The sequence below is a fragment of the Vigna umbellata genome, chromosome 3, assembly GCF_029865625.1.
Source record: "Vigna umbellata cultivar VRB3 chromosome 3, Vumbellata_1.0, whole genome shotgun sequence".
NCBI lineage: Eukaryota > Viridiplantae > Streptophyta > Magnoliopsida > Fabales > Fabaceae > Vigna > Vigna umbellata.
The window spans coordinates 3,058,218-3,082,918 of NC_142167.1; the positions used below are offsets into that span (position 1 = coordinate 3,058,218).

Here is a 24,701-nt window from a genome sequence, read left to right on the forward strand (position 1 = left end):
TGATTTGCATGGATATCAAGAAACAAAGTATACAAGCATCGAAGTACTTTTTTGTATATGCATTAAATGTTTTGAACGTTGATAAGTGTTAACCAATGTACCGTGTTCAAGACATTTTATCATTTGTCATTTCATTAATAAATGCATCATTTGACAAGACAAATATATATAAGATGTTTTCTCATGGCTAAAGCGTTTAGCGGTCACTTATCAAACAATATTTTCTCTTGACAACTTTGCTTGATATAACATTATATTGAGTGAGAAACTTATTTTAGCTTTAGTGTTATATAAGAAAAAGACTTTTGTTTTCATAAGAAACTAACTTATTTTTCTCATATATTCTATTAAGAGATTTCAATGAGAGATATTTTCTTTTAGACGTTATTTATGATTTTGCTTTAGACAATCTATTCTCGAGACAATTTTGTCTTAACAAACTAAGGCTACGCAAAGAGTTCTAAGCTCCCTAATGCATTTTCCTAAGTCTCTTTATATAACAATTAGACTGGACTTTATTTAATCTTCTTTATGATAATGTAATATTCTCTAATTATCTTTTAAATAATCCAATATATGCAAGATATATTTGGTTGTTGTGGAGATATAAAAATATTTGAGAAGATCTTTACTAAATTAAAAAAGATTTGATAAATATTATTTTTTGATATTTATTGATATAGTTAAATAAGATAATTATTTAAAAATATCAAATAAAATATCTACAAATACATTTTTCCCAAATTATCTTTCATCATAATCATTTATCAATTATCAAAACACCTTTTGTAAAAAAAATAAAGAAAACCACAAGATCCAATTTTTTTTGTTTGTTCTCTCTTCTTGACTTAGCTAAATTTTTTCACTTTTTCATGTTTTTCTTCATGCAATTGGCTTCATTTCTAATGAATGATTTTGATTAATTAATATTCTTTAGTTTATTTTTAAAATGTCATGAAGCTTTAAATAATTATTTTTTACACTTTCGTGAACTTAGTTCCAATTGCTCTAAACACTTCAAAACATCCAAAAAAAAAACATTTACGCAACTAAAAAATTATTTTTATCATAAATATGCCTGCTCAATTCAAGTAAAGTCCAATTTTCTTGGATCCTTCTAACTATTGCCCTGTTGTTTGGCTAAGAGTTTGTTATTAGTGGGGGAGGTAAAGGTGGTTATTAGTGGGGGAGGTAAAGGTGGAATAAGAAGATGTGGAAAATGGGATGGAGGTGAAGGAACAAAATAGGGTGGAAGTGAGGAGGAATATGGGTGCCGGTGGAATTGGGAGAATGGGTCCCAAGAGGTGGAAGAAATTAGGGAGGTATAGTAGGAAGGAAGAAGGAAGAAGATGAGGACAAATTTGTCTTTTTATTTTGTTTATGGAGGTGAAGAAATAACCCTATAGAAGTTATGGACTAAGCCCATCACTACTCGATCTACCTCTTTACTCTTTCCACATTTCTATTTTTTCGAACAAAATCAATTTTTTTCAATTTAAAAAAATAAAATTGAAGAAAAATTACTCACATTGCTAATTAAAATTAAACACTAATTTAAAATTTTATATGTAAAATAAAAATACTAATTACAAAATCTAAAATCATGCTCATTTTACATGTATTAGAAATATATTTACAAGTACTTTTTCATGTAGGACAAGTGGAAAGTTCAAATTTTCAACTAAACAGGTAGTTGCATTTCGTAATACATACTAAATAAGAGATTGTAAACACTATTATTGTCGAGGCTGCCACGGTTACTGTCGTCATATTACACAGGAAGAAAAGAATGAGAAAACACGAGAAAAAAAACTTACTCTAGAAAGTTTTTTAAAGATTTGACTTTCGAAGAAGTTACCATACTAAGATGACTTTCAAAGAAGTTACTATAAAGCATACAAATTTAACATAAGATAATACATTATTGCATCACTATTAAAAACTTTTAGGGTAAATAACCATTTAGGTATCTTCAGAGTAGTAATTGATGATAATATTTAGTTCCTAGAAAAAGCAAAAACTCTTATTTAATCCTAAATGTGTAAAAAATTGTTGCAATTGCATCATGCTGTACAATTTATAAATAAATTAGTCCCTATTTTAGTTTCAAATCGCTCCTCGGAAAATAATTCACTGGTCCTTAATCATTACAGCCTAATAACAAAATAATCTCAGAAAACCTAAGTACAAAGTCATCGTCGGGATACTTTTTTTCACAGATAATAGATCAGAATTGCCGCTCTATCGTGATCTAAAATTAGTCATTGATTATTATACACTCAAGTATCAAAATGATCATTTATCATTGTAATTAAATTCTGATTACAAAATTTAACATTTATAAGCAATTGTACACTTTCACTCTATTCTCATAAAATTCATAAACAAAACCCTGACACCAAACAACAAGCAAACAAACTTGCCCCTATCAAAAGGGACATCTGATTGAACATCAAATTTTCAATATATAAACCAAAATTTTGCTTATTACTTTAAATTTTTGAAGTTTCAATGAATTTGCAGTGTTGATATGATACCTGGGCATGAGAGGAGTGCTTTATAAGGTGGAGGTTCGGAGGTGGACTGCACCAACTGCGAGATCTGTCAGCAACCGTAGCCTGCACTGCGTCTCCGCTGCTGCTGACTGAGCCAGGTGTCATCATTCATCGCCAACTTGTCACCCAATTTCATAAAATAATAAGTTAACCATACAATATGACATTTGAGTGGCTGACCGAAACAGCAAACTCCATCTTTGAAGCAAACAAAAACAGAAGCTGCCGAAATGCATACTCAGCAGCAAATCCTCTGATTTGTATATCACTATCCTTTCAATTGTTGTAGCTATCACTATATAACTCCACTTCATAAGCCCTTTAATAATTCCAAATCCTTCCCATGCAAGAACATTAGTTAAAATAACAATATTTCATTTGCTAGCTATCACCTTAAGGAATTGCTGATGCCTATAGAGGGCCTTATGACTTCAGAATTTGGAAACTTCACATTCATATCCTATAAGCAGATGACAGGAAGAATGCTGACAAGACCTGCATATGTCCAAGGACTATATAAACTATTTCGAGTTGGGTTACATGTTGCACCTGTAATTTCAATATCAGCATGGACAATTTCTTCTTTAGAATTGTATTCCCACTGCCTTTGCAATTGGATTTTTAGTTTCATAAACATTAATAAATGGGTTCATGTTATCTGAGAATATTTTATATCTCGTTAAAATATAAAATCTATATCATAAATTTCAAGGTGTAGGAACATATTATAATTGAATAAGTTCAATTTACTAAAACAATCACACAATTATTGTAAAAATAAGGGGCAGTGAATAACAAATCAGTTGCAGATGTAAATGTAATTCACGCAGACACATTCACAGTGCAATGCTCGGCACAACCTTGCTGGCTACACCAAGAGAGCAAACCACATTATTTGTGTCATCAGAAGTACCTGCTATATTCATCACTTTCAACAACTGCCCCAATCAATATCGTAACATATAATATAATAATATAATATAACAGTATAATAATACTTTCACTTTAATTACCACCAAATCAAAACAAAACAACAATCCATACAAAAATTTGACATTTTTTACAAAAAAAATGAATATACTCAAAGATAGGTTGAAAAAAGATCTCAGATGAGTAAGGGAAACATCATATCCAGTACCAAATAACCACCTTCAGCAGTTAAGCGGGCAATTATTTTATCAGGATCTGTTAACATAGATTTTTCATCTTCATCGTTATTCCTTTTACTTCAATCAGTAGAATATTTTCCCCCTAAACTTCAATATAAGTATATATAAAATGAGGATTCGAAGTTAAAAGAAAAAAAGGGAACATGTTGAAGCAATCATTCTCACAAAATTATGACAGGGCTCCATACAGCCACAATTGCACCAGCATCACTTTTGACTGCAGAATAATCAAACCTTTATCAGACACATTAACTGACCCATTATGTGACCAAAACAATTAAATGCACCATACCTTTTGGAAAAGGTCATTTCATTCATACATCTCCTCACCAAAGTCCAAAATCTGTCGGGTACGAGCTGCATTGGCCACTAAGAGTAAGTTGCTAAATAATAAAATCAAATTAAAGTATTCGAGGTTGTTATTATTACCTCAACTGTAGCTAAGCAGATACTCACATGGTACACAATTTCCAAAACAATGTGAGCCTATAATGCAAGAAGTTCAACATATTTATATATATTAGGATGAATATACTAAAGCAATTAAATGCAAACAACAAGAAAAAAGGAAGCAAGGTAATAAGACATACATTAGAACTGAAACCTGGATTTCTGGTAATCACCTGAATATTTAGATTCTAGGCTGAACGATACACAATGTGACCTCAGCATGTGAGCTGACTGAAAACAAACACATCCTAGGACTAATTGTATCACATCACATCATGGACTCATGGGGGTGGTTGTCATTTGTCATCCTCCAAAACACTATCAATAGCAACAGACAGACACCCAGAACTCCCTTCCCTTTCAACAACACACCGCACAATCTTACCCCACATCCCCATCTTGGGCACAAACCCCTTCCCCACCATATCCCTAACAACCCACTCAACCTCCCCAACCACCCCACTCTCACAAAATCCCTTAACCAAACCCTTATAAGACTCAAAACTAGGCACAAAACCTTCTACCCCCATCCTCTCCACAACCTTCTTAGCCTCGTCAAACCTCCCACCCTCAACCAACCCACACAAAACCTCATTATAAGACCCGCCATTAGGGGCCACACCCTTCCCCATCATCCCCTCCAACACCCTCCACCCCTCATCCACCCTCCCTCCCTTCCTCAACCCCCCAATCAAAATATTGAAAACCGCCACATCAGCATCTACACTTCCACCCTCCATCCTCTCCAACAACCCAAAAGCCTCCTCCATCCTCCCTCTTTCAGACAACCCCTTCATCAGTGTCGCATAGGTCCGTGCATTCGCCTCACATCCCAGCCCAGGAAACTCCTCCAGCAACTGATACGCTGCATTTAACTCCCCCTGGGCACAAAGCCCCTTGATGAGGATGTTCAACGAGCAAGCATCAAGTGTCACACCGAGCTTTGGTGCATGGAGGAAGAGGTTGTGTGCCGCACAGTAGAGACGAGTGTTAACCAGAAGGTTGAGGACAAAGTTGAATGTGCGTGTGGAGGGGGGGCAGGGCATTTCGTGGAGGGTGCGAAGTGCGTCGTCCACACGCTGAAAGGAGTGAGCATAGGCTTTGATAAGGGTGAAAAAGAAGTTATCAGAAAATTGACGTCTTTGGGGGCGAGGGAGGGTGAGGGCATGGTGGAGGGTGAGGAGAGGGTTGAGGTGTTGGGCCTGGGCAAGCTTGGCAACAAGGGTGGTGCAAAAGGGTTCGGTGGGGTCAAAGTCCTTGCGGCAGGTGTAGAGGTTAAAGAAGGAGAGGGTGGAGGAAGGGTCTGTGAGGGAGGTTAAGAGTGTGGTGGCTTCTTTCGGAGTGAGCCAGTCTTTGTGTTTCAGACGCGCCAGGATGGCGGCGTCACTATGAGGGGTTGTGGAAAATGGGGATAACAACCTGAGCAAGGTGGGTTTCAGAGGGACAACACGACAAAGAATTGGTGAAATCATTTCTGTTCTTGCTATATGTGGACTGGTCTTGGATTGATTAATATAAATATGGCTAAATTGGATTGATCACGGAAGAACATAAGAACTAATCACTCAAACCTACAAACCAATGATAATTTAAGATCATTTCCCAGTTAAACAATGCTATGATAAGACATTATTTGTTATCCTTTTACGAGATTAAAAGGATTTAAAAGAAGTAAACAGGACACCAATCTATCAAAGACCTAAACTCCAAAGACCCACTCTTCTCCATTGAACAACTCGTTTCATTCTCCTAAACACAACTCGTTTTATCACCAAACAGAGAATCACGAAGAGGAATCATAGAGTAACTGAAAATAGAGAGCAAAGCTTGAACAAGAAAAACGTCCCGGTGAAGCTCCGGCGGTGGCGTCAACTCCGAATGGCGCGGTGTGTCTGACCGTCGGAGATGCGGTGGAGACGAGCTCTGGTCTTGGGAGTGCGGAGGAGCTCGCGTGAGAGAAGAAGAATGAGAGGAGAAGTCGCACGCCACTAGTTCGCGCCGGCGACGGATCCAGTATGAACCGGAGGTGAAAGCAGCGACGTTGGGCGGTCACCGGAGGTGCAGCGGCTGCGGGTTCAGGAGGCAATTTTTTCTGCGCGTTAAGGAAAAAGTAGAAACCCTCAAGGTTTTTGAAGAAATGGGTTGGGCTGACCCTTGCTTCGCACACACCCCTCCTTTCATCCCCAGACCCCCTGAGTTTTATAAGCTCTATTATTTTACTTACTGCAGCACCCTTATTTGTTGAACCCCATCCTCTGTTTTGATTTTGTGTTTTGAGCCTGTTCTTATTCTGTTGTTTGCACCCGTACGTTTTCACTACTTACACTCCATTACCTTTTGGGGTTAGGTTGTGTTTTACTTTTCACAAACCTTATTCTACTACTCATGCTTCTACCTTTTTTATTATTTAGCATCCCATACTAACTTTTTATTAAATATAAAAAATAAATGTTTTAAAGTAATAATAAATATATAAAATTAAAAATGATAGTTTTTTTTTTGGCTTTTTCTTTTATGGATATATATGCAATATATATTTCGTTAATTGATAATATATATGCAATTGATAATATAGCTGCGAGATAATATATTCAAAACCGTAGTTAATTGTTAGATTTATATAATTGGAGTTTTCAGAACTGCCAATAATATAAATAATTTATTTTTTTTATTATTCAAATGATTTTGCAGTGTCTTAATAATAAATCAAAATAAAATAATATGAAACGAAAATAATATTATATAAAATTATATATTACAACACATTGCATAATATTCATTGCAAAAGAAGAAAAAATCAAATAGTATATGTAAATCATCTAAGCATTCATGTCAAATAACACTTCTATATTTTACAAGAATGTTTTGAAGAACATTTCATTTTAACTGTTGGGTACAAACAATGTTATGGACAATTGTTTAAAGAGTGCAATTTATTGAACTACTAACAACAGAAGTCATATTTGTTGATAGAAAGCTTACCCTAAGTATCTCGTTAAGTTGTTGACATGGCAATATAATTTACATTGTAGTAGAGAATCTGTATTATTTGGGAAATTTTGTATAGAAACAAAATAAAATATATAAATAAGGTACTTTGTGTAATTAATTAAGAGACAGAAAGAAAAATAATGTTTGTAAAAGTATTGTATGATGTGTTAAAGTCCAATTACAAATAAAGTCTTATATTGGAAATGGAAGTTCCAATATAAGATATTCCAGATACACTAAATAAATTCAACTACAATTACAATCAAATAGATATTTCGAAATCGAAAATTCTAGGTCCAGTAAACTAATATAATTATAATAAAATTTCATTGATGAGACCTACATTTTGATGTGCAATTCCAAATCCCCTGTCAAGTATGGTTATGTGAATATGTGAAGAGTATGTGTAAGACTTCACACTATCCATAAAATATAATGAATTAAAGAATAAAAAAATAGATTCACAAACTAAATATTAGAGCACCCCAAATGCTATATTTTCCAATAAAAAAACATTTTTTAGCATATATATATATATATATATATATATATATATATATATATATATATATATATATATATATATATAACTCCCTTAATCTCATTTTATTTGATGTTTAAGATTTGGAAACTTATATTTTAACCAAAAACTGTTAGTGGAAACTTATTAGTTAAAAAAATAAAAAGAAAAATAGCAAATCAAACTAAACATCACATTTACTTTACTTTACTCTTTCACTAACAAAGGAGGGATGAAAGTGAGTTAGAAATGGAGAAAATGTAATGGAAGAGGGAAATGTTACTTTACTTTACCCTTTCACTAACGACCCATTTCACCTGCTTTTTTAATTACAACAACTCACATTACTTGCGTCTGCTAAGCCCATCCATAATATTCATTTTCTTAATTTATTATATTATTTAAATTAAGTTTTAGTTAAATTAGTAGTGTCAAAATAAATTAAAATTCGCGGATCAATCTGAACTACTATGAATTCGGACTGATTTAAGTTTAAAAAAAATATAATTTTTTTATACGATATAGATTTTAATAATTTTCTTTAAAGCAATCGTATACTTTCTTTATTTTTTTTTCTTTTCTTCCAAAGTTGGACCTATATCGATTAAAGAAATAGAAAGATGAACCAGAGTAGAAAAATTGGAAGAAAAAATATATGATAAAATATATATATATATATATATATATATATATATATATATATATATATATATATATATATATATATATATAAAGGAGAAAATGATTGAACAATTACTTTAGATTCCTTTGCTTGTTAATTCAACATCTAGTGAGGGCTTGCCATGCCAAAGAGCTTTCTTCTGCTCATACTGAAAATCTCATCCTATTTTTTTTTTATAAAAACATTTTGAGGGCTACAACATGGATGAATTTACATGTTAACATGGAAACTAATTATTATTACAAGACATCAATTGCATGGCATGTCTTGCCACAAGGAATTGTAATTATGATCTCCCATGTAGTTGTTTGGGAAGACATAGTGTTCCTCTCCACAAGGGTCAAAACACCAACTCCTATCTTCAAATGGGTATGATGGCATCAAATCACCAAATTCATTTGATGAATTACCCCAATCAATTTCTTCCATTTTCCATGATTCACTTCCACACTCTTCCATGTCATTCCTCTCAAACTTTTCAAAACCTGTGGATGATGCTGAATCATCATCGTCCTCCTCCATCTTATTGCTTCCTCTAATTTCAGCCTCAAAAGCCCTAATCAAGCTATCCAATCTCTCATCATCACCCTCATCACATAGTGATGGTTCTTCCATCAATGACATTAGAAGAGCACCATTGATTTGCAACCCATCATCCCCCTTGATGAAAGCCAAACCCTCACAAACTTCAGATGCCATTTTTTTTGTTTCTTGTCTCTCAGGAAAAGAACAAAAAGATAAACAATAATAGAGAGATAGAGAGAGAATTAATGTATAGTAAGAGATAATTAAGAAGGTTTAGATGAATGAATTGAATGAGCCAAAGGGGGGTTTATATAGCCACTCAAGAAGGGGACATTGCACCCACCATGAGCCAGACAGCCATGTGAACATGTGCACTCAAGAAAACTATGTTATATTATTGTTTGATCATGCATGTTGCATATCCATATAGCATAGAGAAATTAAGAAAAAGTTGTGGCAATAATTAAGAAAATGTGTGTCTATGTGCTCGTGTGCTCTGGCAATAAGGACGGCTTGAAGTAAGCAAGATCTCATGGAAAAGAAAAAGCCATAGAATCTGACCCAAAAACCTCATTTTTTGTGAGTGGGACAAGGAAACATGAAAAGACAAAGCTTTTAGTGGATGAAAATGAAACCTCTACTTGCAATAAAGTGGGGAATAGTTTTTTTGCATAGTATATAGTAAATGGGTTTTGCATAAAGTGGGGAATAGTTTATATACAATATCACTTGATGGGTGTCTATGTGCTATGGCATAATTAAAGAACAACTTCAAAATAGATAAAATAATGCTATTCCTTTTAATAATTCCTTCTATATCTCTCTTATAAAAAATATTAACATTTTAAAAGGGTACATATATAGTTCTTTAACTAGAGCAAGGACTTGATCAAATATGGAAACAATAGTTGACTAGAAGGACACACGATCCTTCAACTTTTAAGCATAGTAACATGAAATTGATTACTTGTGGAAACTATCTGTCTACCATGAAAGCTAGATAAGAATATAGTGAGCATTGAATACTAAATTGGAAGCTTCACCAGTGATAGTTGACAAGGTTCCAAAATGATAAGAGTCATGAAAATGAAAAGGATAAAAAGGTAAGCAGTCTTTTTTTTTTTAGAAGGTGGAGGAGATGTATACTTTATGATTATAATTAGAGTGAATTATCAAATAATTATTACATGAACATTTCTTATATAACTAGATAAGATATGCAACACTAATATTATGGTCATAGATTGTAAATCTAAGTTGTAGATGTATTTTCTCATAATTTTTAAAGTTTTCACTTAATTATTTTTTTTCCAGAAAATAAACGAAAATAACGATATTTAATTTTTTTTTGCTATAAAATACTTTATTTTTTTGTAGAAAGAATATTCTTTTTTTAAAATGAAATATTTGAGTATAATTTGTTTTCTTAATAAGTTTTTATAACTTATTATTTTTTTCCATAAAAGCTGTCAATTATCGTATTTAAAATAAAATAATGTATAAACCTCTTAAAAGTTGATTTAATAAAGCCTATCATCATCCTTTATTAACGAAATAGGCTTTAAAACTTAAACATTTTTTTCTTCCTATAATCCTTTATCAAAATATTTTGTTCTCCTATCATGATTTTTATATTAAAAAAGAGAATATAAAATGAATATTGATAAATATAAAAATCCTTTATCACCAATATTATTTTTTCTCTCATTTTTTTCTTGTTATTATTGGTGAGTGTTTATAGTTTTTATTTTTTATTTTTGTAGTTATATATGAGCAAACTTTGAAAAAAATTTAAAAACTAGATAATTCTTTGCCAAAAAAAATACTTTTAAACATACACATCCTTATTTATCTTTTAAATGTCAATGTTTAAAGTAAAATCTTCTTTACTATCTATGCTTAAAGATCTAGTGTCTTTGGTATGAAAGAACACTTTAGTATATATGAAGATTATCTTTTCCCCACTTGAAATTCTTTAAATTTAGATAAGGTTCCAATGCAGAAAAAATAGATTCCACTTAAATTGATATACATGTAAAATCTCTAGAATAGGATGGGAGAAGAAAAAAAATCTCCACATCATCCACATTATATAAAAATTGTAGGCACCTAAAATCTGGTTTGTGGGGTTGTGTAAGATTTTGGGTAAGTTTTACATTTGTGCAAGAAGGATTTTGAAAAGATATGCCTCCAATGAATAGTTAAGGCATGAAAGCAAGTGGACCCAATTAAGCAACAAGAGATTGATGATAAACCATTGTTTGTGACCACCCAACTCACATTTAGATGTTTGTGGGGTTTAATTAAGATACCTAGAATATATCACTTTAAAATAATGGATGGTGAATGAACCACTCCCATGTGATGTGCATCATTTATTGGGGAATTAAGCATATATTATATTTTATGTTAATGAATTGAATGTTGACAACCAATGCTACTCTTTCAGGCATGAAGCCAGAGTATCTTGTACCATGCTTTATTGAAAAAAGGGTGACTCTATATGCCACCACAATAATATATATATTTAATATATTAGTCAAAAGTCATTGTAACAAGAAACATGATCATGGATATTCTAGCAACAGGATCCATGCTTTGCACATTAATTTGTGCTTAGTGCTTTCCCCTCATTATGCATTTCTGCAATAATGACCAAGATAAGCTTCTCATCTCTTTAGTGTATGTACTTTTGAAGAGAAATATGCCATGATGTAAAAGATAGTTTTTTTCAAAGATAATTCTCTTTTACTCTTTTTCTTTTAATTGTGTAATTTTAGTACACATTTTAAGTTTTTATTCCATCAAATTGATTTTATTATATATATTAATGTTTTAATAAATTACTAATGTATTTAAAGTTATAAACTGAAAAAGGGAGAGAGAGAATTATCTTTGTTTTTCTTTGCTGATCTTGTTCATGTTTTTAGACGGCGGAAAAATGAATAATAATTAAGTATCAAAGGAAAGAATAATAAAAGTTATATTTATTTGATTGTTTTTTAATATACATCTTATGAAAATCATTCCACCACAATGTCCGTGCTAAATGAATGAAAGAAGATACGTTGTAAACACTGCATATAGGTATACATGTTTTTTTTTTGTAATTTTTAAAATTTCGTGGAGGCATGATTAGGTTAGCCTTGGACCATTAATGAAGAAGGATCAAGAAACAAGTTGAAAACATGAATTGAAGGCACGAAGAAGGAGGTCCCACATAACTTAGAAAAGCATTTTCAAGACTATTTTTTATTTTTGACAGAATACTTTTGTCAATGGTTGTAAAATTGTATTTTTATTCTCATATCTTAAGATAAATGTGTAAGGGTAGCTACTTGTAATTATCAATTTTTTAATTACAATTATTGGTTGGTAAAAATTGATTACAACTTCACTCACTTTAGATATAATAGTTCGAGATGTGAACAAAATTCTTGAAAATATATTAAGAAAGATATAATCTTCTAAATCAAAGAAAAATTGATTCTGTTTTCGTTGTGGAGAACGAAGACAATGGTTTAACATCTTATAGGTTATAAAGAGTCTGAATGTTAAGTCCAACTGTTATTTTTATTATAGTCAGAAATATTTTGATGCAAAAATCAGTAAAAATTTCACAGATACATGTAAAATCACTTATTTCCTTACTTTATATTTATATTTAATAACGACCTAATATGATCTAATTGAAAGTAATTATATCTTACATTAAGTTATTCAATATTAGGGATAATTCTTTGTCGCATTATCGATTGGTCTAACTTCATAGCTATTTGGTCACGAGTAGCTCAATGGAACATTCATCAATACATATTTCATCATACAAAATGCTTAAAAAGTTTATTACAATAAACACTTATGAAAAACACAAGCGAGATTAGATAGATTCCACTGTTTTGGAAAAACTAGTGAAAACCACACTTTATTACAACCACATTTCACATATAACACAAACAATAAAGATACAAACCAAAATTCAAACGTAATTCGAGGAAACACCAAACATAGGTATAGAAAAAACTCAAATACCACTTTATATTATATTTCTTATGAAACAGTTTTTCTTTATCATAAGGAAACGAAAAAAAAAAATCTTTATCAAATTAATTTGAGTTATCGGTAAATACAAAAATAATTTTGTTTGACGAATCGCCAAAGTCACCTTACTCGAGAACAATTAATGAATGAATATGCTTTTTCTTTAAAGTACTTATAATCAAATTTTTTTTAAGAATACATAAAGGACAAATTGCGTCTCAACTTTTTATATGACAAGCTATATTGCAGTGGTGATGATGAGATGAAAAGAAAACTAAAATTGTAAAATAACAAGTATGAATTTTAAAATTCAAAAGCATTTAACTTTGTATTCAAATGCTCTCATTAATTTTTTTAATAACATGTACACGTAGTTATGAACACATTCACAAATTTTCTTTTGGAATACTAAATTGATTTCAGAAAACTACATCACTTGGCCCTTGTGCCAAATAATTAGTGTCTCTGTGTTGTTGCTCCAAGAAAACTCCATAGCACAACTGAAAGTCTTCAACATAACTTGCAGCTTCAAACTCCATTTGTGCATGCTCCATCATCTCATCTCCACAAGGGATCCATGCATTCATCTCATCAAAGGGCAAGGAAGAGATGATGTTCATCTCAGCCCAATGATCAGGTTCACTGTCTGATGTGGAGAAATCCTGATCATCCATTTGAGCTATTTCGGTGTCACTGATCTCAGCCTCCAATGACTGAATCATGCTCACAAGTCTATCATCACCATGATAATACTCTTCTTCCTGTGTTTCTTCCATCAGTGACATGAGAAGAACATTGTTGGCCTCTGAGAACTCCACGCCCAACTCAAACACACACTCTGAGGAAGACATGTTTGTGAAAAAAAAGGAGTTTGTGAGAAACCCTTTTTTGTTTGGTTTATGAATATGGTTAAAGTGAGAGAAGTAGAAGAAATTAAGGTTGTTGCAGATGCAAGATGAGTTTGAAAGGTGAAGAAGGGACTCTTATATAGAGAAAGAGTGCATGGTACACTAATTAATTAATACAAGGTGTGGGGTAGGTATGCTTGTTGATGGTGCATGCAGGCCAAATGAATAATAAATTATGTAGTGAAAGATAAGCTAAGATTGATATAATTGTGGTGAGATATATATAATAATGAGATATATAGTGTTGATAGCAAAAAAAACTAATGGTTTGACCCATCGGTGTCTACTTGTCCAGCAACAAATGAAGGCATTCCAGGTGAGAAATATACGGTATTTGGGTAGCTATAATGCACCACTAAGGGTTGCAAGTTGCAACAGTACTGGGACATCAGAAACTAGACAACGTGTCCAACCAATAATTAAGTGTAACATGCACAAGAAATTAAAAGCATAAAAGCAAAGGTTTGAATGGACACGCATATAAATGATTTGAAAGGAAAAACAAAAGATAAGAAATCAATCAAGAATTGATTATAATGAGTCTATATGAGAGTGATTATAAGTTATTATATTAGAGTAGCACCAAGGGTGTCGAAAACATTTAATTTGAGAAATCCAATTTACAAAATTATGTAAGTTTATGTTATTTTAGGTCTACTTAAATATATTATTTTTGAATTTAAATTTATATTTTTCCAAGTTTATGTTATTTTATTTCTATTTAAACATATTATTCCTAAATTTAAATTTAGATTTTTGAATTGATTTATTTAATTGGATTTTGGACTTCAACACCAAGGTATGTTTAGGTCAAGTCAAGTTATTATAGGTTCAAGTTGGTCGAGTTGAAGGTTGAACTAAGTCAATTGGATTTAAGACAAAGTTGAGTTGGCCTTAACTAAAGATTTAATTGAGTTGGCCTAAGACAAAGATTATATCGAGTTGATCTAAGTCAAAGAAATTGAAGGAAAAGAGATATGGAGAAGGTAGCACGTCACTTGGGGGACGGACCAACCCAAAATGAGTTGTAGTTGCCGCCACTTGAACTAAGGTTCAAGATAAGACTAAGGGGTAGACTCACTCTCAAAGAGAAATCGATACAACTAAAATTGACTATAGTAACTTTACTTCTTCATTAAAAAACCCTTTACAAGTGGATAAAATGTCCTCTTAAATAGGCCAAGAGAGAGGCCTTTTAGTAATAATACAAAGATGATGGACTACCTAGCAAAATCACAAAGTAAAAGCCCTAATGATGAAAGAGAAGGAGAATATTCTTAAATCACTTGAAAAATCTTCAAAAAGGTGCATTCTCTCACTTTCATGTATGCATAGTGGTCCCCACACCAAGATCTTTCAATATGCTCTCCCTTTTCAACTTCCAAGTAGTCTTTCTTCTTAACAAAATTATAGGTGTGGTGAGTACACTCCCTTGGGCTAGACTTTTCCATGGCCCTTCATTCCCTTAGAAGATGACAACCTAAAAAATAGGAGGTGCTACTAACAAACCTACAAAACACAAGACACATATACGAGTTCTAAATTTTGTTTAAGAAAAAACTAAATAAGGCAAAAAGAAATAGGGGTTAGGGGATCATAAAGATTGAGGTGAGTCAACCCAAGCCAGGGACTAGCCGAGTTAACCCAAATTTATGTCTAACTAAGTCAGTGTGAGCTAAGGTCAAAACGAGTTGAATGGGGTTGAGATCGAGGCAAGTTGGCTGAATCAAGGTTGAGGCGAGTTAGCTAGATTGTTTTCGATGCTAGCAGGCTCTGCGCAAGTTGAGTCGAGTAGGCTAGGCCCAAATAATTTACCCAAGTTGGCATGGGCCTCTATGTCAAGTTGAGTCGACTCAAGCTCATTTCAAGTTGAATCAATTTAGACTTAGATTAAGACGAGTTGTCCTTAACCTAGGTTGTGGTAACTCAATTTGACCTAATTTGAGGCAAATCGGCCTGAACCTAGGCATAGGACTTTTTGTACGATGTTTGCATGTAATAAGTGTCGTTTTAAGTTTGTTCCCCTTTAAAATGGTTCTACCTTTTAATATCCTCGCGCTACAGTCATTTTATTTTAGCTTTTAAGTTTACGTTCTCACTATCATTACCCCTTGATTATTCATCGTTTTCGTCTCATGGTAGTTCCACCACTAGTCCTGTCGTTGTCCTTTATCGCTAGTGTTATCGCCTGTCAACCTCGCACAAAGCTTTTGTCCAAAGTGATTTGCCTACCTCCACTACCTTTGCATATTGTGTTGCCTTCACAATTATCAGTTTTCCTTTATGCTTGCTTCGCGGTGCTGCATCATTTCTTCTTTGCACCCTTTTTCCACTTTCATGACATTCTTCCTTTTACTTTTTTTTAGGTTTAATATCCTATTTTGTCCCAAGTTTCGTTCGAAAATGTCAAATTAGCCCATCCTTTAAAAAGTGTGTCAATTATGTCCTCACTTAATAAAATTTGCATCAATGAAATCTCTTTCGTTAAATCCGTACAAATGACGTTAACTATTTTTCTCTCTCTTCTATTTTTCTGTCAAATGCAGGTTTTTGTCAGTTTTTTTTTTCTCTTATACTTTTCTTCTACTTTTAAATATTCTATCCTCCCACTCAAATACTCTCTCCTCCCATATCACTCACGTAGCCCCTTACCTCTCATGCATACTGTTCTTTACTTTCCATGTGAGGGTTCAACATGCTGTTATTTTTGGCAATTATTTTGTATCAAAATGTTGTTTGTCCCTTTCGTACACAAAAATTAATGTGGTCCGTTTATTTTAAATAATAACTTGTTTAGTAGAATTTATTTATGATTCTTACTTTTCAATAAATTTTAACTAATAATGTTCTTATAATGTTATTATTTTTTTTCTATATTTTAATTCTTTTATAACTTATTTGTTTTTTCAATTATGAGCTATTTTTAGATTAGAAAAGAAACAACTTTTGTATTCTTCCTTGAAAAAACACTAGTTATTATATTTATAGATTTAAGAAAAGAATTTAATTGCTAATAATAAGAATCATGGCTTTAAAAAAAGAACAACGTAATGAAGCTTATTAAGTTATGATATAATGTAGAAAAAAAATGAAATTATGAGTTAAATTAAAAATATCTTTGGTTTTTTATAAATTTTTTGAACTTATATATGAAGAAAAATGTAAATGTAATTAAGAATATTTTAGGAAATTTTGCTGCTATTAACTCAAGCTTTTTAGTTTTTACTATGAATTTCAATTGGAATATTAATACTGTGTATTATTTGTCGAATAATTGAAATAAGTATGGCCATTAAAAATGTTATATTTTAGATCATCAGATTTTATTTCAAAAGTATTTTCTCCTGAATTATCTCTAATTGAAACTTAATATTAAAAAAAAAGACATTGAAACAATATTAAAAAAAAGTGATGGAAAATACAATCTGAATTAAATGAAAAGTAATTGGGAGATGACTCTATAAATAAAAAGATACGAGTTAAGATTTTATGTTTAATAGCCTTCTTTCTTTAATCCCATTCTACAATTTTCTCTCTGCTCACCCTACCCCCATTTTATTGGACCAATGAAACTAAAAGGTTATTATGCGGACTAGAAAAAAGAATGGTTAAAAAAGTTCTATAAAGAATTTATATTAAAATGTATATTAAGTAAAATCTGACAAAAACCTGCTAAAACCTGCGTTGCACAGAAAAAGTAAAAGAGAGAGAAAAATAGTTAACGTCGTTTGTACGAATTAACGGAAGGATGTAATTGACGCACTTTTTAAAGGATGGACTAATTTGACATTTTGGAGTGAAACTTGGGACAAAATAGGGTATTAAACCTTTTTTAGGAAACTATCTCCTAGATATCTTGGTCCTTACCAGATCCTACGACGTATAGGACCAGTAGCTTATGAGATCGCCATGCCACCTCAGTTAGCAAACTTGCATCCAGTGTTCCATGTATCTCAACTGAGAAAATACATGTCTGATCCTTCTCATGTGCTTGAAGTTGACGATGTGCAAGTCAGAGAAGATTTGTCAATTGAGGTGCAACCAATAAGGATTTAGGAGAGTCAAAACAAGCAACTTAGAGGAAGAACTGTCAGACTTGTCAAAGTTATCTGGAACAGTGGAATGGGCGACTCTAAGTGGGAGTTAGAGGACGAGATGAGAGAAATTTATCCCCACTTGTTTCAATAAGCCAAATTTTCGAGGACGAAAATTTTTGTTGTTGGGGAGAATGTAAGGAATCGTTTTTTAAAAAAAAGAAAAAAGAAAAAAAAAACAAACAAACAACGGGGGAAAGGGGGGAAGGAAGGAACGTTGGCCACAAGGAGACAGCCAACGTTGCTTCCCCATAGAAAGGAAAAATGGGAGGCTTGTGGGAGATAAAAAGGGAGTATGGGTTCTGCGCTTGGGGTGGAAATCATTCCTGCAAAACTGAGAGAAGGTGAGGTGGGGAGCTGCTGAAGTGCAAGGAGGCTTTGGTGCTGCATCTGGAGGAGTGGAAGAGTGGCTGCAAGTTCTGGGAAAGAGGAGAAGTGGAGAACTTTTGAAGTTGGAAGGAGATCAAACCCTTTGGAGATAAATTCAAGGAAGTCTTCAAGAGGTAAGGGGAGCTAGATCTTTTGTTTGATTGATGATATATGTTGTGTTTGATGCAAATATGGGGAGGAAGGGATGAAAAATTGGGATTTCTGGGTTTTCTGGGTTTCTGGAAATCTGGTGCGATCTGCAGATCGCACGTTCGTCCAATTTGATGAGCCAAATTGGACGTTCGTCCAAATTGCTCGACCAATTTATGAACGTGCGGTTATTTTCTGAACGTTCGCCCAAAGTAGCCAAAATTCTGAACGTTCGGTTGTTGTTCTGAACGTTCGTCCTAATTGAAAAATTGGGACGTTCGTCCACACAGTGCTCGACCAAATAGTGGTCGACCAAAATAGCATGAGCGTTCGGTTTTGTGTTCTGAGCGTTCGCGTTCGTCCTTAAGTAAAGTTAGTAATACACTAGACGTTCGTCCAAACAATACCCAGTGAATTAGTAATGTTAGGCGTTCGTCCTTAATTAGATGAAATTTGTAGCGTTCGGTCTTAGTAGATTAGAGATTGTGAGCGTTCGTCCCTGATTCGGTATGCTATCCTAAGCGTTCGGTCTTGGTAGAAAGTATAAGCGTTCGTTCCTAACTTGATAGTGTTAAGTGTGAATCTTGAGTGTTCGGTATTTTTATGTGATTAGTAAAATATAGCGTTCGACTATTCCGAGGTTTAGACTGTAAGCGTTCGGTCTTGATAAGGGTTGATCTTTCAGCGCTCGGCCTAGGATCTGATAATGTAACATCCCGATTATATAATAACAATTATTACATAATAAAGACGTCAACATTCCAATAAAGAGAACAGTCGAAGCATGACGTGTAATTAAATGTGAAATTACAGTCATCCAGAAATAAAAGAAACGGAAATTCAAACTTAAACAGTTTAAGGATTCGAACACTACATGTGTTCAGATGGGAAACTCCTAAGAAGACTACTCCGCAACCTTAGTATCCTCCAGTTCTTGCTCCAAAGGGATCTCCTCAACAACGTCTGCTCCCATCCAAGTGGATGATCATCGCCAGAGAAACATACCCAAACAGCACACAACACAAACAATGCAAGGGTGAGCTAACAAAAAATACAATTCATATACATCATAAATATACTCATAATAACATACTATCATCCACACCTTGACCACATCAAACTATATACCCAAGTACGAATTATGCTTCAACCTTATGCATATACCAATATGTATCAAAATATCAAATTAGAATGCATACACCAATATGCATTACAAAATAAATCAGACTACATCCACCAATATTACAGATCAATCAAAATACATACACCAATATGTACTAGCGTCACTCCCATCACTCTTTTCAGAGCTTCCCCGGGCCGTTACACATTACCCCAATGTGTAGTGCTGCTTCCCATCACTCTATAGGGAGATTCCCCGAGCAAGTACACAAGTCACCCTCCATCACTTTGATCAAGAGCTTCCCCGGACAAGTGCAAGTATACCCCTCATCACTCGCCTAAAGAGATTCCTCGGGCCCACAAGCACAACGCCAATTTAATTATCTCGAGCTTCACCGGACTAGTACCCCACGTCACCCCCATCACTCTTACATAAATGTAAGAGATTCCCCGGGCCGTTACACATTACCCCAATGTGTAGTGCTGCTTCCCATCATTCTATAGGGAGATTCCCCGGGTAAGTACACAATGTCACCCTCCATCACTCTGAACAAGAGCTTCCTCGGACAAGTGCAAGTATACCCCCCATCACTCACCTAAAGAGATTCCCCGGGCCCGCACGCACAACGCTTACTATCCACCACTCGTTTAATAACATCATCTGACCAAAATACCCATATACAATAATCCTTACAATACCAATCCAACCATACTATAACGCCCATATCATATCATCATCACATCACAGCATATATTACACAGAATTCCATTCAAGAGGAAATAGAACTTAAAATCCAACATATTTGTAAATTACTATTTGAACGAGCACTGTTCACCCAACACCATGGAACGAACGCTACTGGACGAACGCCATTTATTAATAGGCCGAATGCTATTTCACTGGTCACACCATTAGGACGAACGCTTATATTGATACCTAGGACGAACGCTAAGAAATTTAACAAAATGACCGAACGCTCTATGCCGAACGCTAATTCCTGAATACTATAAGAACGGACGTTATCAGATCCTAGGCCGAACGCTCATAATCACAGCAACACCAAGGCCGAACGCTCACATCACAACTATACCAATGTCGAACGCTCAAGATCACTTCCTATAAATACCGATTTGGGAACGAACGCTCATAATCAGAATCAAGCCAAGACCGAACGCTCACAATTAGAATATCTCATCCCAAAACCGAACGTTCAATACTAAAAATAAGAACGAACGTTCGAGCTCTTAAACTAAGAATGTCACCTTATACTAATACGCCCAAAAACGAACGTTCCATATCCAAACCTAGAAATACCAAATTTAGATCGAACGCCTAAATTATTAAGACATCAAAACCGAACCCTCAAGACTTAAGCCTAATTATACTAAATTCAGTCAAACACTGCAATCACCCATGCACAAATACGATTTCTAGGCGTTCACCAAAACAAGCCCAGAACGAACGCACTCTGTTTGGACGAACGCTAAGGAACGAACGCTCAGGGTCGAACACTTCTTTGGAAGAATTTTGTGGAACGAACGCTCAAGGTCGAACACTTCTTGGACGAACGCTAGGATTGATACTTAGGCCGAACGCTCATCATCGAACCCTAAGAATTTCCACCTTAAGACCGAACGCACACTCAGATTGAAGGACGAACGCTACACTTTTATGAAGGACGAACGTTTCACTCATATGGGAGGACGATTCTGGCGAACGCTCAGAATAAAAACCGAACGTTCAGAATTTAGCTTCTTTTGGTCGAACGTTCAGAAAATAACCGAACGTTCATAAATTTGGACGAGCCATTTGGACGAGCGTCCAATCTGGCTCATCAAATTGGACGAACGCGCGATTCTGCAGAATTCTGCAGAATCGCAGATTTTCCAGAAACCCAGAAAACTCCTCTGTTCATCCCAAAATTCCCAGATTTACTTCAAAGACAGTAAAATTCAACAATCAAACAAACAAAATCTAGCTCCCCTTACCTCTTGAAGACTTCCTTTGCAAATCTTGAATCTTTCTCCAAAAGATTTGCAGTGTCTGGATCTCCTTCCAACTCCAACAGTTCTTCACTTCTCCTCTCCCAGCAAGCCTTGCACTCATCCAGATGCAGTACCGAACACCTTTCAATCTCCTCCAAGACTTGTAATCTAAAGCCTCGTTGCAACTCCAGCACCTCTGAACTTCACCTCCTTCACCAATTTGCAGCAAGAGTTTTTCTCTCCCCATTAAGCACCCAGCACCCCTTTTTATCTCCTACATCTGCAGCTTTGTTGAATGGTGCCCATCATGAGAGAAAACCCGGACGTGTGTCTCCCCAATTTTTCCAAATAAAACAAAACCCCACCTCCCCCTATGGCAGCTAGTGTCCCCCAGCATTAAATGCTTCCCCACCCCTTTAAGAAAACAAGGTCCTTACAGATAACGTCCGTTCTTATAGTATTCAGGAATTAGCGTTCGGCAGAGAGCGTTCGGCCTTAAACTTTGGGTCTCGAACGATCGGTTTTGGAGTATTCGTGAACGTTCTGTAGATCGCGTTCGCCAGATAGTGTGCGTCAGATAGCGTTCGTCCAATATGGTGTTCGGTAAAATAGCGTTCGTCCTAAGTATTAATCTAAGCGTTCGTACTAATGGAGTGATCGGTGAAATAGCGTTCGGCCTATTGGTAAATAGCGTTCGTCCTAAGTATCAATCTCAGCGTTCGGCCTTGGTGTTGTCTGATTATGAGCGTTCGGCCTTGAGTTAGTATTCTTAAGTTTCCCTCTTGAGCGTTCGTCCAAACCGTAGCCGATACAATATGACGTTCGGTTTTAGCGTTCGGCCAAATAGTGTTGAATCTAATATGACGTTCGATTTTAGCGTTCGGCCTAATTGTGTTCAGGCGTTCGGTTTTAGCGTTCGTCCAACATAGTGGCGTTCGGCTTATAACGCTCGGTGGAATAGTGTTCGTCCATCCAATGGTCTGCAAATGGTAATGGGTTCTAAGTTTCTTTGCTCTTGGATTGAATTATGTGTACCAATGTTTGGAATATATGCTGTAACGTGAATTATGTGAAAATATGTGAATGTATGAGATACGTTGGATTTGTTGTGATAATATGGTGGTATCTGGTTATTCATCGCTTGGGTTAAGGTTCAAAGTAACAGTATGATTCATGAACGTAATTCCATGATCCTCAAGGAGAGGATACATGGTGGTGTTTTGGGGTTGTATAGAACGATTACATGGTAGCTCAGTTTTGGGGGTCATCCTGAATCTTCAATGGTCTTTCTTCTCATGTAGAGAGGATTGAACATGTGGTGATGAGTAGCAGGAGGTCCTAGTCTTGGATGCTTCCATATGATCCAAGGTGAGTGATAACGGATTAACCTCGTGATTGTGGCCGGGCGGGAGTGCCCAAAAGTTCCACCAGGCGGTAGTGCCTAAGTTTCACAAGGCGGTAGTGCCAGGGCGGGAGTGCCCAAATTTCATAAAGCCACCACGAGTGCAAGACCCGCTATAGCTCGGTAATCATTCTAGTCCGGACGAGTCGGTCTATAAAGCAACAAGTCGGGGTTTAAAGTAACAAGTCTTGTGACGTCAGTTTACCATGTTTGGATGAATGTTTACATGTCATGGAAGTATGTGAAATATGGATCAATGAGTATGCTTTAATTGTTCTTTTATATGAATCTATGAATGATTGCATGAATTAACTGTGCTGTATGTATAACATGCTTTTTATATCTAGCTCACCCTTGCATTGTTTGTGTTGTGTGCCAATTTGGATATATTTCTTTGGCGATGATCATCCACTTGGATGGGAGCAGATGACGGGGAGGATACTTTGGAAGCAGCCATTGATGGAGACGGCAATGCTGCAGCTTAGATTAGCTAGTCTAATTTCGTAATTCTTAATGTTTGGAAGAACTCGTGTGTGTTTTAAGTTTTAAATTCTCCGTGATTTTCATGGAGAAATTCTAATACTCTTGTTGTCAATTCCGCACTATTTTGAGGATGACTGTAATCCTTAAAATTACTCTTGACTGCTTTCCTATATTATGCATGATGACGTCTTTATTAGATATGCATGATGTATATAATTGGGACGTTACAGTAACAAATTGAAAATACAATTCCAAACATCTTTAGAACTTAAACAGGAAGAAATAACAAAATCAATATTAATTATAGTTTACCATTGATAATTTATTTTATTACAATACATCTATGAAAACTCTAGAGTCTAGATTGACTTTTTTTAATGGAATGAATGGCGTTAAATTGGCCAGTTTTTTATAGGATAACTCTCATGATTATTGTGGATGTTTTTCTCTACTATATCTCAATTTCGGAGAATGCAAATATGAGGGGATTCCGAACACTGGAGTTATACACTACTATCGCAGTGAAGAGGGAAGCACGTGTTTATATAACTTAAAATTACACTACGTGTATTGATTTTTAAAATTACACTACGTGGTGATGATGGAAGATTAAAGTGTTTTAAATACTCTAAATCAGTTCAGCAAATCAATCAAATTCTAAGAAAATGTGTTTTAAATGTTATATAAATTAATCCAACAAATCAATCAAATTTTAACAAAACATAGTTAGAATACTTCTACAACTCTAGTATATCTTTTTCTTCTGAGTTACGTTACTCTATCGGAAAATCTAGTTGTCACGTGGAACACGGTAGCTTAACTCATGACTTCAGTGACAAGAAAATGACTCTAGTAATCTCTCTAAATTATTTAATCTAATCTATTTTGCCAATCCATTTTCAAATTCAGACATGTAATAGTTCCTCAAATTTCAAAATTTCCCAGTTTAAGCTCACCATCAGTTGAATATCCATGCTAGATAAAGGAAAGGACAATTTTTTTTTACTTTCAAATTAAAAAGTAATAAACGTCTACTAGAGGAAGAAAATGAAATGGGAAAAATCACATTTACATGAAGTATTATAAAAAAATATATAACAGAAAATTCGTCACTGTGTGTGTATCTTAAAAAATTTCGAGCTCTCGTTGTGTTTGTCCAACAGAAAACCAAATATCAATACATTGTAAACGATTTCGCATGACTACCGGAAGAACAACATAGCGCTCCTTTGATCAACTGTTATGTCTCTTTTTCTC

The 24,701-nt window shown here is 34.4% G+C and overlaps 3 protein-coding genes across 11 annotated transcripts; all 3 read right to left on the bottom strand.

Annotated features, from left to right (window-relative positions):
- Window positions 1–2,284: 2,284 nt before the first annotated feature.
- Window positions 2,285–6,562, bottom strand: LOC124848893 (uncharacterized). Of its 9 annotated transcripts, none has more exons than XM_088109865.1 (5): window positions 4,348–6,562; window positions 4,154–4,210; window positions 4,017–4,067; window positions 3,890–3,941; window positions 2,285–3,050 (listed from the first exon to the last, which is right to left on the bottom strand). In XM_088109865.1, the coding sequence occupies exon 1, from the start codon at window positions 5,644–5,646 to the stop codon at window positions 4,471–4,473; it is 1,176 nt and encodes a 391-aa protein (XP_087965991.1). In that variant the 5' UTR covers window positions 5,647–6,562; the 3' UTR covers window positions 2,285–3,050; window positions 3,890–3,941; window positions 4,017–4,067; window positions 4,154–4,210; window positions 4,348–4,470. The 9 variants fall into 9 exon arrangements, with proteins under 9 accessions (XP_087965991.1, XP_087965989.1, XP_087965992.1 ...); XM_088109863.1 differs by having other exon boundaries at window positions 4,017–4,081; XM_088109866.1 differs by lacking the exon at window positions 3,890–3,941.
- A 1,868-nt stretch (window positions 6,563–8,430) lies between these two features.
- LOC124848895 (uncharacterized) lies at window positions 8,431–9,250 on the bottom strand. The gene has a single exon (XM_047326721.2). The coding sequence runs from the start codon at window positions 9,064–9,066 to the stop codon at window positions 8,617–8,619; it is 450 nt and encodes a 149-aa protein (XP_047182677.1). The 5' UTR covers window positions 9,067–9,250; the 3' UTR covers window positions 8,431–8,616.
- A 3,984-nt stretch (window positions 9,251–13,234) lies between these two features.
- LOC124848894 (uncharacterized) lies at window positions 13,235–13,986 on the bottom strand. The gene has a single exon (XM_047326718.2). It carries the CDS (start codon window positions 13,782–13,784, stop codon window positions 13,353–13,355), a length of 432 nt encoding a protein of 143 aa, XP_047182674.1. The 5' UTR covers window positions 13,785–13,986; the 3' UTR covers window positions 13,235–13,352.
- Window positions 13,987–24,701: the final 10,715 nt, after the last annotated feature.